Here is a 17931-nt window from a genome sequence, read left to right as displayed (position 1 = left end):
ATTATCCCTGGATTGCACATGAAAGGTAATCCAAGATCCCCACGGTAGTGATCACCTACCAATAATTTTATCGATCGCCAATGAATCAAAATCTAGTGAGTCAGTCGATATTGCGTATGACCTCACGAAAAATATTGACTGGAGAAAATTTGCAGAATTAATATCTGAAGCAATCATTTCGATGCATGAACTTCCTCCCCTTGAAGAGTATAATTTTATATCAAGTTTGATTTACGATAGCGCACTTCAAGCTCAAAAGAAACGTGTACCGGCTACCACTTTCCGACGTCGTCCTCCATCACTTTGGTGGGACAAGGAATGTTCAAAGGTCTACCTTGAAAAATCATCCGCTTTCAAAAAATTCAGGAAAACTGGATTAGTGGAATGGTTTCGAAAGTACCAAGCTCTAGAAGCCAAACTAAAAGGTCTGATTAAAGCAAAAAAGCGTGGATATTGGCGGAAGTTCGTCAATGGTTTGTCAAGGGAGACTGCTATGAGTACTCTTTGGAATACGGCTAGGAGAATGCGTGGCTGGAACCATACCAATGAAAGTGAGGAATACTCTGACCGTTGGATTTTCAAATTTGCAAGGAACGTTTGTCCCGATTCTGTTCCTGCACAAAGCGTCGTACGCGATATTCCGCTCCAATGCGATTATGAAAATTTTTCGATGGTAGAATTCTCAATTGCCCTCCTCTCATGTAACAATTCAGCTCCGGGGTCGGACAAGATTAAATTCAACTTGTTAAAGAATCTTCCCGACGTTTGCAGCGTTTGCTGAACTTGTTCAACAAGTTTCTGGAGCTGAATATTGTCCCGCATGACTGGAGACAAGTGAGAGTGATAGCCATACGAAAACACAACAAGCCGGCTTGCGATCACAACTCGTATAGGCCGATTGCAATGTTATCCTGTATTCGCAAATTGTTAGAGAAAATTATTCTACTTCATTTAGACAAGTGGGTCGAAACGAACAATTTGCTGTCAAATACGCAGTTTGGCTTCCGCCGAGGTAAAGGGACGAATGATTGTCTCGCGCTGCTATCTTCTGAAATCCAAATCGCATTTGCTCGCAAAGAACAAATGGCTTCCGTTTTTCTCGATATCAAAGGGGCATTTGATTCAGTTTCCATGGAAATTCTCTCAGAGAAGCTTCATAATCGTGGACTTTCACCAATTCTGACTAATTTCCTGTACAATTTACTGTCTTTAAAGCACATGAATTTCTCTCATGGCAACTCAAAATCTTCTCGTTACAGTTTTATGGGCCTACCGCAAGGCTCCTGCCTAAGCCCCCTCTTGTACAATTTTTACGTCAATGATATGGATGATTGTCTAACTAGAGACTGCACGCTGAGACAACTTGCAGACGATGGAGTTATTTCCATCACGGGTACTAATCCCGTCGCTCTGCAAAAGTCGTTGCAAGATACCATGAACAATCTGTTCACGTGGGCCCTCAAGCTGGGTATCGAATTCTCTACGGAGAAAACTGAAATGGTCGTTTTTTCTAGGAAGCACGAACCCGCCCAATTCCAGCTTTACCTATCCGGCAAAACGATCCAACACTCTATGTTTTTCAAATACCTGGGTGTATGTTTTGATTCTAAATGTACCTGGGGGAGACACATTGCGTATTTGAAACAGAAATGCCAGCAAAGAATCAATTTTCTCCGAACAATAACCGGAACATGGTGGGGTGCCCATCCAGGAGACCTCATTCAGTTGTACAAAACAACGATATTATCAGTGTTGGAATATGGCAGTTTTTGCTTCCGATCAGCTGCCAGGATTCATATTCTCAAGCTGGAGAGGATACAATATCGTTGCTTGCGTATAGCCATGGGGTGTTTGCATTCGACACATACGATGAGTCTCGAAGTTTTGGCAGGAGTACCCCCGCTTACTCTTCGGTTCACAGAATTATCCTACAGATTTCTCATCCGTTGCAAGATCATGAATCCATTGGTGATTGATAACTTAGAAAATCTACTCCAACTGACTCCTCAGTCAAGTTTTATGTCTTTATACCATGAGTACCTTACCCACGACGTGCACCCTTCACCAGGCATCTCCAACCAAGTTTGCTTCCCATACTTTTGCAATTCCTCTGTCATTTTTGATCTGTCCATGCGACAAAAAATCCATGAAATACCAGATCACCTACGCTCCAATGTTATTCCGTCGATATTTTCGGAAAAATATGGGAAAGTTGGATCTGATAAAATGTTCTTTACTGACGGTTCATACATAAACGGGTCCACTGGCTTCGGCATCTTCAATGAAAATTCCAGTGCCTCTTTCAAACTCAAAGATCCTTGTTCCGTGTATGTCGCAGAAATGGGTGCGATATACTCTAGGGATCATTGAAACACTGCCCATCGACCATTATTTTATTTTTTCAGACAGTCTCAGCTCAATAGAGGCAATCCGCTCAATGAAAGTTGATAAACGCTCGTCTTATTTCCTAACAAGAATAAGACATCTATTGAGTGTTTTGGTCGAAAAATTATTCAAGATTACCTTAGCATGGGTTCCCTCTCATTGCTCGATTCCGGGGAATGAGAAAGCGGACTCGCTAGCTAAGGTGGGCGCTTCAGAAGGCACACTTTTTGAAAGGCAAATTGCCTATAATGAATTTTTTCACATTCCTCGTCAGGACACACTCGTTAGTTGGCAGCGCATGTGGAGTGGAGATGAGTTCGGTCGTTGGTTACACACGATTATCCCTAAGGTCTCGACGAGTGCATGGTTCAAGGGATTGAATGTAGGTCGTGATTTCATTCGCTTGATATCTCGGCTTATGTCCAATCACTACAACCTAAACGCGCATCTCTATCGCATTGGGCTCGCAGCAAACAATCTTTGTGATTGTGGCGATGGCTACCACGACATCGAGCATATTGTCTGGTCGTGTATCCGGTTCCATGCTGCTCGCTCTCAGCTCTCTAGAGCACTGAGAGCACAAGGCAGACAATCGAATATCCCCGTCCGGGATATCTTAGGTAGCCGTGATCCTGATCTTCTGCTTCATCTATACCTGTTCCTCAGAAACGCCGATGTCAACGTTTAATGATGTTTCCTTCGTTGTGTCCCCGTTTCATATCCCTCCTATCCGATCGATAAACTTTTACTTAGTCGCGGCAATACATACACACACTCTTTACAGATGCACGGGCCAAAGGTTGTGCAGTCCACTGATCATTCAACAAGAGCCAAAGGTTGTACCGCTCATGACAACTCTACACGAACTGATGATTGCGCCGGCTAGTGACCATTCTATCCTGGATTCCTCGAGTCGAGAAAGACGCACCACGCTAGATATGGGGTACAGACTAGGGAGCGTTGCTGATTAATGGTCAGCTGCATCCCAATAGGAAGTAGCCCGTGTCGGGCACACGTATAGAGCATCGAAGACTGCAACATACCAATTATGAGAACACTTGTAATACTAACCTCGAGCCAACCGCGAGTAATCGGTTACATATTACTAACATAGTTGTAAGACAAAAATTGTCAAAATATTGGACTCCCGGCCCCGTCAGGCTAACGCCACATGTGCCTTAATAAACAAATATATTTTGGAAAAAAAAAAATTAATATAGATCAATTAATAGAATTCAAAGACGCACCACGTTAGATATGGGGTACAGACTAGGGGGGCGTTGCTGATTAATGGTCAGCTGCATCCCAATAGGAGGTATCCCGTGTCGGGCACACGTACAGAGCATCGAAGACTGCAACATACCAATTATGAGAACACTTGTAATACTAACCTCGAGCCAACCGCGAGTAATCGGTTACATATTACTAACATAGTTGTAAGCAAACATTGTCGAAATATTGAACTCCCGGCCCCGTTAGGCTGACGCCATATGAGCCTTAATAAAAATATATATTTTGGATAAAAAAAAATTAATAGAATTAATATAGGTCTCACGTTTCTCCAAACTCAAGTAATTATATTTTTGAGATTTGTTATATCTCCAATAAACCCATTTCTAAAAAAAATTATTACGGTGGTTATAAAAATAACCGCCTGACCCTTTTCTGATTTTTTCGTTAAAATGAAATTTTTATACAAAAAATATTAAGCTATTGCCTACCTTAAGGTGAAAACTAATAAAAAAAAAATATAGGGAGTTGTGTCAACGACATAACTGCATTGTTGACGTATGACTACGTAAATATTTTATTCAATTCATTTGTTTGTCACTTGCGATCTTATTTTAATAATTTTAGTGTTAACCCTTTAGCAAGATTTTGTGATAGCCCTGAAAAGCGCGAATGGTTTAAGTAGAATCATCTGTAGATTGTTGATTCATGATTCATTGTTATTTTTGCTGCAAACGAATTTTTAATACAGTTCCCATTCGATTTTGGCAACATGCCAAAATCGAACAGTGGCAAAGCGAACGGTTTTTTCCATATTTTTTCAAAACTTTTTAGTGGTTAAAAATATTTAGGAATCAATAAAAAAAATTACATGACGCGAATATTTTAGTTTGTGCTCTTTTCGGATACACTACACCATAAAGTCTACTGCTCCGGGGTGGCTAAATATAGAATAACCTTTATGCCATGCGCAAATGCTACGGGTACTAACAAATTGCCGATGTAACTAAGTAACGATAAAACTAAGAAACCATAAGGCTTGTTCAAATGCTTGTTGAATATGCCGCTTCGAAAAATGCATGGACGACGTTTCACGAGTCTTTCGTACCAAATATTCGAGAATTTTCCAATAGAGTGGGAATCGAACAAAAGGCCGTTCTTCTTCTTGACAATTGTACAGCCCATAATTTCCAACATGAGCTGATTTCGGATGACGGCTTGATAGAGGTAAAGTTTTTACCGCCAATCGTGACCCTTTACTACAGCCCATGGACCGCCGGTCCATGGTCATTCAAATTACCAAAACAAGATACCGAGACAAATTACATCTTGAAACCGCCAATGAGTCTGACTATAAGCAACGGATTAAGAAAATCAACCTTAAAGACGTTTCTTTTTGGCTGCATGGATGGATGTCTCTGAAACAGTGATTCAACGATCTTGGAAAAATATAGGCAGGATAGTTGGAACTGCTGCACGAAGACGACGTTCCTTTCCATATATTGTTCAATTCCCAGATGGCATCGACACAGTTGAAACAATGGAATACCCCGAGGATGAAATTTGCGTTGATGAATACTCAGACGCGAAAATTATCGCTCTGGTACTGAATAAGGACGACAAAGGCTGCGACGGCATAGAGGAAGAAGGAGATGACGAACATTTCTTGGATAAACAAGGAGACGAAGATTCGATTTTGATGGATTTCGTACTTCTCATAACTTGCTGCAGTGCTGCATATATGGATTAAATTTTCAGGTAAGGGAGATGAGGGTAAAACGGACATGTTAAGAAGAACTTCAATTATATCTTTGGAAACTCATGTTTCCCAAAACTTTGAGGCAGTTTCTTGCAATTCAATATAATGTTTTTCAACCTAATTGGCCAAAAATTTTACAAAAAAGTGTGTTTCAATGTTTTTTACTGAAATTAAAACAGACCGAAAAGTACAACATTTTTATCGGTGCGGGTTTATCGGAGGTTTATCGATCGCAAGAGGAATAATTTTATTCAACCAAGGTCTGAACTCATCACGAATGTCCGTTAAATGATGAAAAAATCGAATTAATCCACCTAGAAGAGATATCGTCTTTTCAGCAGTATAAACGGAAAAACCCTGAACTATTTTGCTTTTGGTTCCAGTCAACTTCTAAACAGTCCACATTTGGCGATTTGATTTCCATTTATAGACGCAGGGCATTCCTTAGGAATAGATTAAACAGACTTTTCACAGTCCACCTCACTCCCACTGGCAACTGTCCGTTTTACCCCACCAGTACAATTATTTCAATAAATTAAATTATCCACTCAAAAATGAATTTAATTTTCCGTACATACCTAATATCGCTTCTCTGTTAACTCACAAACCGAAATCAGCGAATTGAATTTTTATATTGAACCACTCAAAATGCTTAATATCGAAGCAGCTAAAATTACATCCACACGCGGAATCATGTATGATTTTCGGTTTTTGTTTCCCTTTTCCACTTTTGATCAGTATTCATTGCCATAGGTTGGCCTAGATATTAAAGAATAACATGTAGAAGGTGTTCTCTTCAACAGAAATCTAAAATTCAAAATGTAACTATACAAATCAACCACCTGTTCATATTACCCCCACTGTCCGTATTACCCGCGTTTCCCCTACGAAACGTTTGTATTTGTTGAGATGTGTACCTCGATAAATGCGGCGTGGTAGGATGAAAACCCCAGAGGCAGCCCTTTGTGGTTTCCATCGACCTTTACCTTAAGAGAGTAATATTCCAAAGATACCAAGGGGGAACAACGGAATGCAACGGGTTGGGGGCACATGTAGATGAGGCCAGAAATGTCGTATGCACCTATTATTGATTCCAAGTTGTTAGAGTTTCAATAATAGAATAGCCACCCGGGAGTATTCGGAACGCAACAAGAACGGGTCCGTATCTGGCCGATGACGACCTATACACTAGATATGACCACCAATGGGCTAGTTTGAAAATCCCGAATAATTAAAAGTGTCACATGATAGGCATAGTACAGTTCTAAGTACTCCTTTGATCAATCCCATTATATTACCGAAATATGTTCCGGACATATTTCGGAACCAGTTGACCGATTCCATCCATTTATATTGACAACATAAAGAATCATATTATCTTTCTTTTTTGGGCTTGAATTGGTTGGATAGAGAACGAAAAAATTAAAAAAACAGGATTTAAGAAAAACCGTTTTGGCACATGTGCCAAAAACGAAACTCATCTTGCTCGAACCAATGTAGGGCAAGGTGGCGGGACCATCATTCTTTTCTTCTTCTTCTTCTTTGTTTGTATTACAGAGGCTTTAAACTTTGCAGTACATTCGCTTCAAAGGGTGCGGGACCATCATCATCCGTGAATTACCGAAATTTGGAAGCATCGCCATTTTCTTCTGAAAAAAATATATATGAATAGCCCTTATGATTTCCAACAAATCCATACACCAGAAGTTGTGCACTTCTTTTACAGGGAAAGAATTTTTCCAACAACTTATCAGGTTTTTTTTTGAAAAATCGAACAAATCTTGGATAATTTCAAATCATCAAAAGACGATTTTGGTCAAACTAGTCAAAAGTATTAATTTTTTCAAAACATTTATGGTTCAATTTGATGCACCCTCATGGAGAAATTGAAGCAAAACATGTCTCAAAATTTTCGATGAGGAACAAATATACAAGGATTGAGCCAAAATCGGGGTTTATGTCGGTTTTTTTTATCATGAAATTGCTGAATCACTGTAATTGCTGTGTCCTTAGTTTCATTTTCACTTTATATTGTATTATCATTTGAGTTTCAATTCATGAATAATTTGTATCGCATGGTTTTGTTTTTGCTTCTCTTTTCGTGGCTTGCCTATGCCGTGACCAAATCGTTTGTAAATCGGGTGAAAAACAGCTCATTATACCTCTTTTTCATAGAACACCTCCACCATCTTAAAGTCCGACGGTTCCACCAGCCGTACACAGCAACAACAAGACACAAAGCTCCCGAATCCAGAAAAGGGGAAGAGCAAAAAGAGTCAATTTAGGAATGTTACATAGCAGCCTGCAGCAAAGGAGCACGATTTATTCGTCTTATCTCGCCTACTACCGGTTAACATGTCGAACGTGATATTGCAGTTGAAATTAATGACGGACATAAATTAGACAGACAGCGCGCAGGAACTCACGGCGACGATTCGGAGAATAGCAAAAACACTGTGCCCTCTCGGTTCGTCGGCTCTCCGTCGGGAGCCATCGCGAGGACACACATTCAAGCGCGCGCGTCCGGCACCTTTGTTGGGTGGTGCCCAGTTCTCCCCCCCCCCCCTCTTCTGTTGCTGTATGATGCCGTTCGAATTTGTAATCGAACCGATATTCAATTTGATGGCGGCCACGCTCGGGCACACAATTTCGGTACAGAGGTGGTGGGGGCGGACTTCTGTTCGTTGGAATCGCCTAGTAATTGACTGCCGACGATGAAATCACTGGGGAAAACAGGACGAACCATTCCAACGCTAGTAGTCGTCACCAGAAAATGTTCTGATGGATCTCGCTGCTTTTTTGGCCACGAATCTTTTTCGTCCGAGTCGTCGAGGAGAGGCCATGATTGGTGAGATCGTGTGACAGCTCCACCGATTTATTTTCTCTCTCTCTCGCGCTGATTCTCGGCGAATAAGGGAGGCGGGGTGGCCGCTGGCCGACAGTCGGCGACAGTTGCTAGCGGAAATGAACTTTCATTTGAAATGATTTTTCCCATTTTCTCCCAATCAGTGGCCCGTCATATCTCGTTCGCCAGATTGACTTAATCTAATAAAGTCATTTAGCGTGAGAGCTGCGAGCACGCTACCCACTTCGCATCGTCGCGGAGATCGGCACGTCAAATTGGCGAAAATTGAAGCCAGGATTTGCATAATAATTAAAATGAATGCCATCCACCGGGTGGCGACTCCCTCAGACGAGGGAGAGATAGTTTGAATCGTTTTCGACTTACCACTCGCATCTGTGCCACTTTCTTGTAACCCGTGTAGGATAATATGTGTCCCAGGATCTCGACGGGTAAATCCAGCAGGTTCAGGCTACGATCGGGGGGCAACTGCATTTGCTGTGAATTGGGCACTGCCACTACTGCACTGTTGTTATTGTTGGGACTGCTGTTGCTGCTAGTGTTGGTGGCATTTGTGGTGACATTGGTCTGGCTCTGAGAGGAGGTGGCGGCACTGGAACGGGTCGAGGCTGACTGGTTAGAGCTACTGCTGCTGGCCGAGGAGCGAAACAGATAAAGTGTGCTTTCCTCTATTGCGGCACCTGTCATCTGTCGTGTGGACACCATTGTGGTTTCGCTGGAAGAGAAGAAAAAAAACAAAACATTAGGAGAAGTTGCCGGGAATATAAAACAACACTCGTAATCAACTTAAAATTCACTTAACATCAGCCAATATTTTATAACACGTCACCGCGCAATACACATTCCATCGGGTCTCATTTCTCATTCAACAAATGGCTACGAAAAGACCACTCGAAGGCGTAATCGATCTGTGCGGTTTTAATAAAGCTTCGGATCGATTCCAGTTTCTCCAACAATTAAAACCATTCCAAGTGTTATCCCACATAAAAGCCGTCATTCCGGCAATAACCATAAACATTGCGCCAGTCTCTCCGCCCCACCCGCGCTCTCTCGTTCGCCACTATCTCGGAAAAACCACAATCAAAATAAAGCGAAGCCGTAGCCCGAAAAACTAATTTATAGCGAGCTCCCATTAAACAAGCAAACGATTTACCACCACCACCTGCCACTAACCGCCCCACGCGTTCATGATGTTTTTCCGAGAGGCGAAGGGTGAATGGAAGAAAGTGAATTGATTCCACCAAGTATTTCGTTCTCTCCTATCCTGCTACAGACCATCCACTGCTACTAGCCACACGGCAGTGCAGGAAGAGGAGGTCCTCACCACTTCCCGCACAGTCGTCAAATGCCGGAGTAGTATCCACCTACACGGGGGCTGTGTAAACACCAAGACCACCACCACCAACAACCAATAACAAACACGGACGACGCTTTAGTCGAGACGGTTGTCGATCGACATAGCGCTTATTCGAGCAAGCAGTATGAAGAAGGGTGCGCGGGCAGGCGGCGATAGTTGACAAACCGTGGAGATGAACTTGTATGGTAGCAGCAGCAGCGCGATAGACGTGGAGAGAAAATAATCAATGTTCCACGAGCTCATTGGGAAATACTAAACCTTGGGCTTCCTGCTTCCAAATTAACACCTAGCGAATGTCGGATATATCGACCAGCTGGGTAGTATGGTAGACCACGGATGGAGAACGAACACAGTACCAAGGATTGATCAATTTCCATCGACGAAATAGAGGAAATAGTGACTGGAAAGTTTGATAGCGATCGTTGCTGAACTCGTCTCACGAATGATTTTACACAATGGTATACGCATATCATCGAAAAATCACTGTATTCACCTGACTTGACTTCAGCTGGTCTGTTCCATTTGCAGTCGACAAGACATAAAAAAGATCACGGCGAAAATTAAGGTGAAATTATGTGAGTTAGGACTCGAAATGGTTCTGCATCGACCGCATCCACGGTATCCGCCGTATTACATCACATCTATTTTTTTTAACGTAGAACTACGTCTTTTATTTCTGTGAAAGGTTTTGAGCAATCATATCCCATTGAAGCCATTTGAACAAAATTGTATGATAATCACTTCATTCGAAAGACAAAATGAGTATGGGAAATTTTATCTCAGTCATGATTAATTAGCGAATGATGCATGTCGTCGCCTGCCAAACCAAAGTCTGTCGTTTGCTTCGTGCACAATGTCATTGCACAACTTGTAGGTAGCAAAAGCAAAAGATTAAACAAAATGAACTACAGAGCAAGGCATCACGCTAAATTGGTGCAAAATTTACTCCCCGCTCCCTCAAGTTTATATAACAGCTTACTATTGGAAATAGACAGCATTTATAATTGACTAGCTAACTCGTTGTTCCACCATATAATTTATTTCTAGAGAATATTTTGGTTGGTTTAAATAACGAATTTATTTTAGGAGAGTTTGTATGTTATCCTTCAAATCTGTAAAATTTGTTTTTTTATCCCATTTATTTATTTTAGGCTCATTAGCATTTTAGCTGTAACAGAGCCAAATTTTAATCGTGTACATGTCACATGGTTATCATATCTATAATTAGTACATTACACAGTTGCCATTCGCCAGTATTCCTTCTATACCATTACATATGGTACATTTACACAGTAGCCATTTAGGCGTAAGAGTTTTCTATCTGTTCTTCCATTATCCAGTTAGACCGGACAGCGGAGACAGTTGATTGATCATTGTTGAGTTGTTTATAGCACAACAGCCCGATGTGTCTTGCAGAGCAGAGCAGTTGTATGGATGAATCGATCTTATTTCGACCGTGGATCGATCTCCATCGCTGATGATTGTTGCGTGGACGTAGCTATTCTGTAACAACACAAAGATGGTCAATGAGGGCCCTGAGTTTTGAACTCACGATCGATCGCTTACTAAGCGAACGCGCAACCAATGTGGCTACGGAGACCCCCCAAATCTGTAAAATTGATCTGAATGATAATTTCCACTGCGAAACATACATATTCGTACCTCTTTTTCGAATTTTCGCTTTTTATTCTAAATATTCTCCAAAGTATTCTATCATTCTAATTTGGGTGAAGACAAACTCAACGGTATGTAGACGACTCAAATCTGATCAGCCAAATGGACCGCTACCATACAAATGAAACGAAAAATCCTGCATTACTCCAGAATTAATTAAGCAAATGAAACCAAATTATGCATATGGAGGTTTAAGGGTGCAATAAATGTTTCTATGGTGGTTAGACACCTCACCCCCCCTCTCTAAAGGCAGGCTGCCATACAAATGAAACACAAATTTCTGCATTAATCGGGAATTAATCAAACAAACGAAACCAAAGTTGGCATGTGGAGGTTTTATGGTGCATTAATGTTTCTATGGTAGTTAAACACTCCTCCCCCTTTCTTTTGCTGCCATACAAAAGAAATACAAAGGACCTAACCGGGTAAGGGAGTAAAAAGTGGCCCCAAACCAAATCACCAGCTGTATGGCAAATATTGTATAGGATATTAAATAAAAAATTTTGGAGGTTTATTTGAACTCCTATGTGGTTTGACGTAGGATCTATAGTGAAAAAAGTACTTTTTCGTTTATTTCACGCCATCCTAAAAAGCTTCGAGTTAAAAAATTGGAAAAAAATACTGAATGTGCATCTACTACGATGTATCAAGAAAAATTATCAAAAAAAAATTATCAAAAATTGAAGTACTAAAAAAAATATTGAAATTAAAAAAAAAATTGGAATTTAGAGATTCAGTACTACTCTAATTCATATTTAAATGTGTTCCTACGGCTTTACTAGATATGTGTGATTTTTTCCAGATGTTTTTCAGTGTTGCGCGGTACAAAAAAATATTTTTTCATATTTCCAAAGGGTCTGGCTGGGTAAGGGAGTAAAAAGTGGCCTCAAACCAAATCACCAGCTGTGTGGAAAATATTGTATAGAGTACTAAATAAAACATTTTGGCAGTAGTACCATATATTTGAGTCCTTATATGGTACACCATAGGATCTATGATGAAAAATAGACATTCTCGTTTTTTCACGACATTCTAAATAGCTTTGAGACAAAAATTTGGAAAAAAAATGAAAGTACATCTTACTAAGGCGTATCGAATATATCTTCAAACAATTTCTTCATCAAAAAACCAAATATTAAAAAAAAAATTAAATTAATTTTTATTTTAATTTTAAATTAAATTTATTTTTTTTATTCTGAGATTCAGTACTACTCTTGTTTGTATTCAAATTTCTTCCTACGTCTAATTTAGGTATGTGATTTTTTTTCAGGATTTTTAGTGTTTTTCGCGGTACAAAAAAAATTATATATATTTTCAGGCATTTTGAAATTTTGAAAGAAATATTACTTTGAGACCCACTTTCGCTCTAATTTTTATTTCAATGCATTCGTATGTGTTGTTTTTTTACATGTAGCGTAATTTTTTCTTGAAGTTTTAAGAGGATTGCGCGAAAAAAATATTTTTTGGCCTTTGGGCATTTTTAGTTTATTTTGAATTTAGAGACCCAGTACTGCTCTGATATTTATTGAATGTCTAAATTTCTGTCTAAATTTTGTCGGTATATTGCTCTAAATTGCGCTGTACAAAGATTTTTTTCTTATATCTTGAAATATATGAGATTATCTTTACATCGGATTTAAATGGTTTATCAAATTCATAGGAGTCAGCAGTACGATAGAGCTCTGTGAGCAAAAATAAAGTCCTTGTGAAAAGATCATTCGGATTAATGAGAAAAACACTTAAAAACATCCAAATTATTATTTTTTTATTTTAATCTTACAATTGAAAACCACGAATACAATAAAATAATCGATTTCAAGAAAATAAAAATAATAATGCAGACGATGAAGATAATTGTTTTTGTGTCTTACAATGCTCTTGGACATTCAGGAAAAAAATACATGACGTGTAGAAAAAAAGACACATACGAACGCATTTAAATAAAAATTAGAACAGAAGTGGGTCTCAAAGTTATATTTTTTTCAAAAAAAAAAAATTTTCAAAATATATTAAATTTTTTTGATGAAAAAATTGTTTGAAGATATTTATCGATACACCTTAGTAAGATGTACTTTCAGTATTTTTTCCATATATTTGTCTCAAAGCTATTGAGAATGGCGTGAAAAAAACGAGAAGGTGCATTTTTCACCATAGATCGTATGGTGTACCATATAAGGACTCAAATATATGGTACTACTGCCAAAACGTTTTATTTAGGACTCTATACAATATTTTCCATACAGCTGGTGATTTAGTTTAACGGCACATTTTACTCCCTTACCTAGCCAGACCCCTTTGGAAATATGAAAAAATATTTTTTGTACCGCGCAACACTGAAAAAAATCTGAAAAAAATCACTCATATCTAGAAAAGCAGTAGGAACACATTTAAATATGAATTAGAGTAGTACTGAATCTCTAAATCCCAAAAAAAAAAATTCAATATTTCAATATTTTTTTTAGTACTTCAACTTTTGATAAAAAATTTTTTGATAATTTTTCTTGATACATCGTAGTAAGATGCACATTCACTATTTTTTTCAAATTTTTATCTTGAATCTTTTGAGGATGTAAGGATGTACGTTTTTCACTATAAATCCTACGTCAAACCACATAGGGGTTCAAATAAACCGCCAAAATTTCTTATTTAATATCCTATACAACATTTTCCATACGGTGATTTGGTTTGGGGGCACTTTTTGCCCCTTACCCGACCAGGCCTTTTCTGCAAACGAAACCAAAGTTAGCATATGCAGGTTTTAGGGTGCAATAAATATTTCTATGGTGGTCAGACACTCTTCGCCCTCTTCTATACAAATGAAATACAAATTTCTGTATGACTCGAAAACTAATCAAGTAAATGGAGTTAAATTAGGAATGTGAAGGTTTTAGGGGCAAGAAACGTTTCTATGGTGGTTCGACACTCCTCCCCCTCTCTAAGGGGAGGCTGCCATAGAAATGAAGCATACATTTCTGCATAACTCACGAACTAATCATGCAAACAAAACCAAATTTGGCATGTGGAAATTTTAGGATGCAAGAAACTTTCTAAGGTGGTTTGACACTCCTCCTCCTCTCTACAGAGGAGAGGGGGTCTGAATACCTCGAGATTCAATCAAGCAAATGGAATCAAACTTGGCATATAGAGGTTTTAGGGATCGATAAACGTTTTTGTGGTGGTTCGACACTCCTTCCCCCTCTCTAAGAGGAGGCTGCCATACAAATGAAACATAAATTTCTGCATAACTCAAAAACTAATCAAGCAAATCGAGCCAAATTTGGCATGTGGAGGTTTTAGGAGGCAATAAATGTTTCTATGGTGGTTTGACACTCCTCCCTTCTCCCTAAGATGGGGGCTACATATCTCAAGAACTAATCAAGCAAATTGAACCAAAATTTTCATATGGAGGTTCTAGGTAGCAATGAATGTTCGACACAATCACCCCCTCTCTGAGGGCATGGGGACTGCCATACAAATAAAACACAATCTTCTGCATAACTCGAGAACTAATCAAGCAAATGGAGCCAAATTTGGGATGTGTAGTCAGTTGTAATTTTTTTTAAATTTTATTACTCTTTTAATTTTTTAGAAGATCTGTAAATCTGTAAATTGTTCTAATTGTTTTTAATCGTGAATCGAGTATCCTCCGCCACCGGGTTGTAGAGATGTCCTCCTTATTTTTTAATAGATTTACTTATTTTACCCGACGCGACGCCGACGCGTGGGAAAATATGTTAAAATGTGTAAAATTTTGAGAAAACGCGACGAGATGAGTCACAAAATATATCGTCGATGTATGGAAACAAGAGATTTCTTCTCGTTAAATGGTTGAAAGTCCGCGTCAACATTTTTGTGTTTCATTTATATCGAAGCCCCCTTAGAGAAGGGGGAGGAGTGTCTAACTACCATAGAAACATTTCTTCTTGGATGTCTCTAACGTTCCAGTGGAACTTTTGCCTTCTCAACGTAGCATTACTTGCGTCATTTTTATTAGTAATACTACTAGTAATACTACTTAAATATACTCTGGAGTGGCAAGCCCTAGAATACGCGTGGCCACAGTGCAAGCCGGAAGAAAAATCCCCCGACCAGAACGGGAATCGAACCCGAACCCCCGGCATGATAGTGTGGGACGCTAACCACTCGGCTACGGGCACGGGAGCATAGAAACATTCATTGCACCCAAAAACTCCACATGGCCAATTTGGTTTCGTTTGCTTGATTGATTCTCGAGTTACGCAGAAATTTGTGTTTCATTTGTATGGCAGCCCCCCCTTAGAGAAGGGGGAGTAGTGTCTAATTACCATAGAAACATTTATTGCACCCCAAAACCTCCACATGCCAAATTTGGTTTCCTTTGCTTGATTAACTCTCGAATAATGCAGGAATTTGTGTTTCATTTGTATGGAAAATTTGTGTTTCAGACGGATAAACGACCAAATGCCAAAAAGTCAATTTTTGACAAAAAAAAATCGAGATGACAGAGGATCTCGACGTTCCATGAAATTTTAACACAATTGGCATCAATTTTTTTTTCGAAAACACAATTTCAATGCCTGCCTTGATCTGACAGCTCTCTTCTACGCGAAGTCGTTTTTCTTCTTATTGGTTTTCTAAAAAAAGATTCAAAAGTATGAAAATGAACGCACAAAAAAGTAATCTTTTCAACATCTCTTTTGTCGAAAAAAAATGAATAATAAAAATTTGGTATTTTTTGATTCCATGCGACAATCGAAGTAACTGAATTTATTTGATGGTACAAAAACCGATTAGTTACGCAATTCAAATATTACATGTAACCATTTTTCAATGCTCAACTATGTAACCTTAAACGTAGCAAAACTTCGGCGCCATCGCGAAAGCCATTTATCTGCAATTCAGAAATATGCTAGCTGGCACTGGCACTCAGCAGTGCTAATCACGTATTCTTACACGTCACGTTCGCACAAAGCATGACAGTTAGATTTCATCAAGCGGTCTTCCGACAAAGCCCTCCTTTCCCCAGTTGAGAATCAAAGCGAGAAAACCGAGCGAGATAGCATCCATCCATCCTACCCATGGGTGCGCGCACACGGGTGCGGCAAACCTTTATGTCTCGAAATCTAGGCATTCTTCGAATCTCACCGCCGAATATTCTTCTTCCACTATCCATGTGAATGTGCGCATAATTTTCTCCACAGCGAACACAGGTATGTGGCAGCGAGAAGGAAGAATAAAAAAAATCGGGGAAAAACTTATGATTCCTAACTTGTTCTCACTTTGGCTTCTCCGGAATGCTGCAGTGGAATCCTTCTTTTCCTCCCCCAATACCCACTACTGCTGCCAGAATCATATTATTCATTTTGAGTTTCGGGTGTAAATTTTATTTTCATAATTTACCTCGAACTAACCTAACTTTTTCTCTTCCTGCTTGGGCGCGAAGCCATTTCCACGAAAAAGGGATAAGTTGTGTGTGCATACAACCACCATACCCCCTTTTCTTCGCCAAGGGTGCTAGTTTCCAGAAAATTGCTACTTTTGGCATATTATTCTGTTGGAAGCGTACTGGAGGGGATGGTGAGTATTGGGCGGAGAGGGACCGTACTAATCTTATACCATATTTATGCCGCAAACGGTCTGGCGCTCTTCATCCCACCACCACCTTTTCCCACAGAGAAGGAAGCGAGAAACGAACTTTAATTTGACGTCAAAAGTTCTCCTATTCGTCGTAAAGGTGCTGCTGCAACTGCGCCCATCTTCCACACGATTCCGGACAGTATGCAGGTAACGCTCCATTCCGGTGCAGGTAACGCGCGAAGCGATCTGGCGCTCTAGCCGACAGCAAAAATTCGAATTACCTTTCGCTGTTGCTGTTCTGTGCGCGTGATGTTGTTTTTGTTTGGTCTGGGATGTGCATTATTCCAGACACGTAAACTATAGTTTTTGGCGTTTTGTATACCAGAGATGCGCGATTTTTAGATTTATTCGAATCTACGGATTTTTCACAATACATTGAATAAAAGGTAATATTTCTTGTGAATTGAATATTCACGGATTAAATTATTTGGGATAAAATGGGTTGAAATACGAGGATTGTTTTTTTTTAAATATATTATATTGTAAACAGAACTGTTTGTTCAAATTTAAGACGCAATGAAGATTGGCAGCACTGGAAGCAAATCGTAGAAATTCTTATTTGAATCTGGCTAAATATTTTTTCCAACAAAACTTATAAACATTTCGTTGAATTATACATCACATCAGCTGGAATTTGATATGAACCTAAACAAAACATTCATTGAAAATATAAAAGAATTGTGGCTAAAATTTTTGTTTTTGTTTGAGCAGACGAGCGCTCGTTTCGTTTGTTTCTATATTCCAGAAGCCGAGCTCGACTAAAACAGACGAGTAGCTCGTCTGGCTCGACGATCGTTTGGCCGCGCTCGCCGATGAATGAATCAATTGAATTCATTCGTGTACATTTTTTATCTTTCTGAGATAACTTGTGCTGTATATTACACCGTTACCATTTTTAGGCGTAAGAGTATTCCTATCTATCGATAAACATTTGTTTTATCTATTACACAGCAGCCGTTTAGGCGTAATAGTATTTCAATTCTATCGATGCACAACACATGTCGCCTTTTTCGGCGTAAGAATATTCCTATTGTTCGAATGTTCACA

At 39.4% G+C, this 17931-nt stretch overlaps 1 protein-coding gene across 1 annotated transcript in view; it reads right to left on the bottom strand.

Moving 5' to 3' along the window:
- The window catches only part of LOC129765854 (uncharacterized), a 257295-nt gene that overhangs the window by 151005 nt on the left and 88359 nt on the right, over window positions 1–17931 (bottom strand). The window contains exon 3 of the mRNA XM_055766292.1: window positions 8604–8952. Coding sequence (XP_055622267.1) covers window positions 8604–8942 — 339 coding nt within the window. The 5' untranslated portion in view covers window positions 8943–8952. The remainder of the gene's footprint in view (window positions 1–8603; window positions 8953–17931) is intronic.

This window comes from Toxorhynchites rutilus, chromosome 2, assembly GCF_029784135.1.
Source record: "Toxorhynchites rutilus septentrionalis strain SRP chromosome 2, ASM2978413v1, whole genome shotgun sequence".
Classification (NCBI taxonomy): Eukaryota; Metazoa; Arthropoda; class Insecta; order Diptera; family Culicidae; genus Toxorhynchites; species Toxorhynchites rutilus.
The sequence above is the reverse complement of the archived record's forward strand: the minus strand, read 5'-3'. Positions and strand labels throughout refer to the sequence as shown.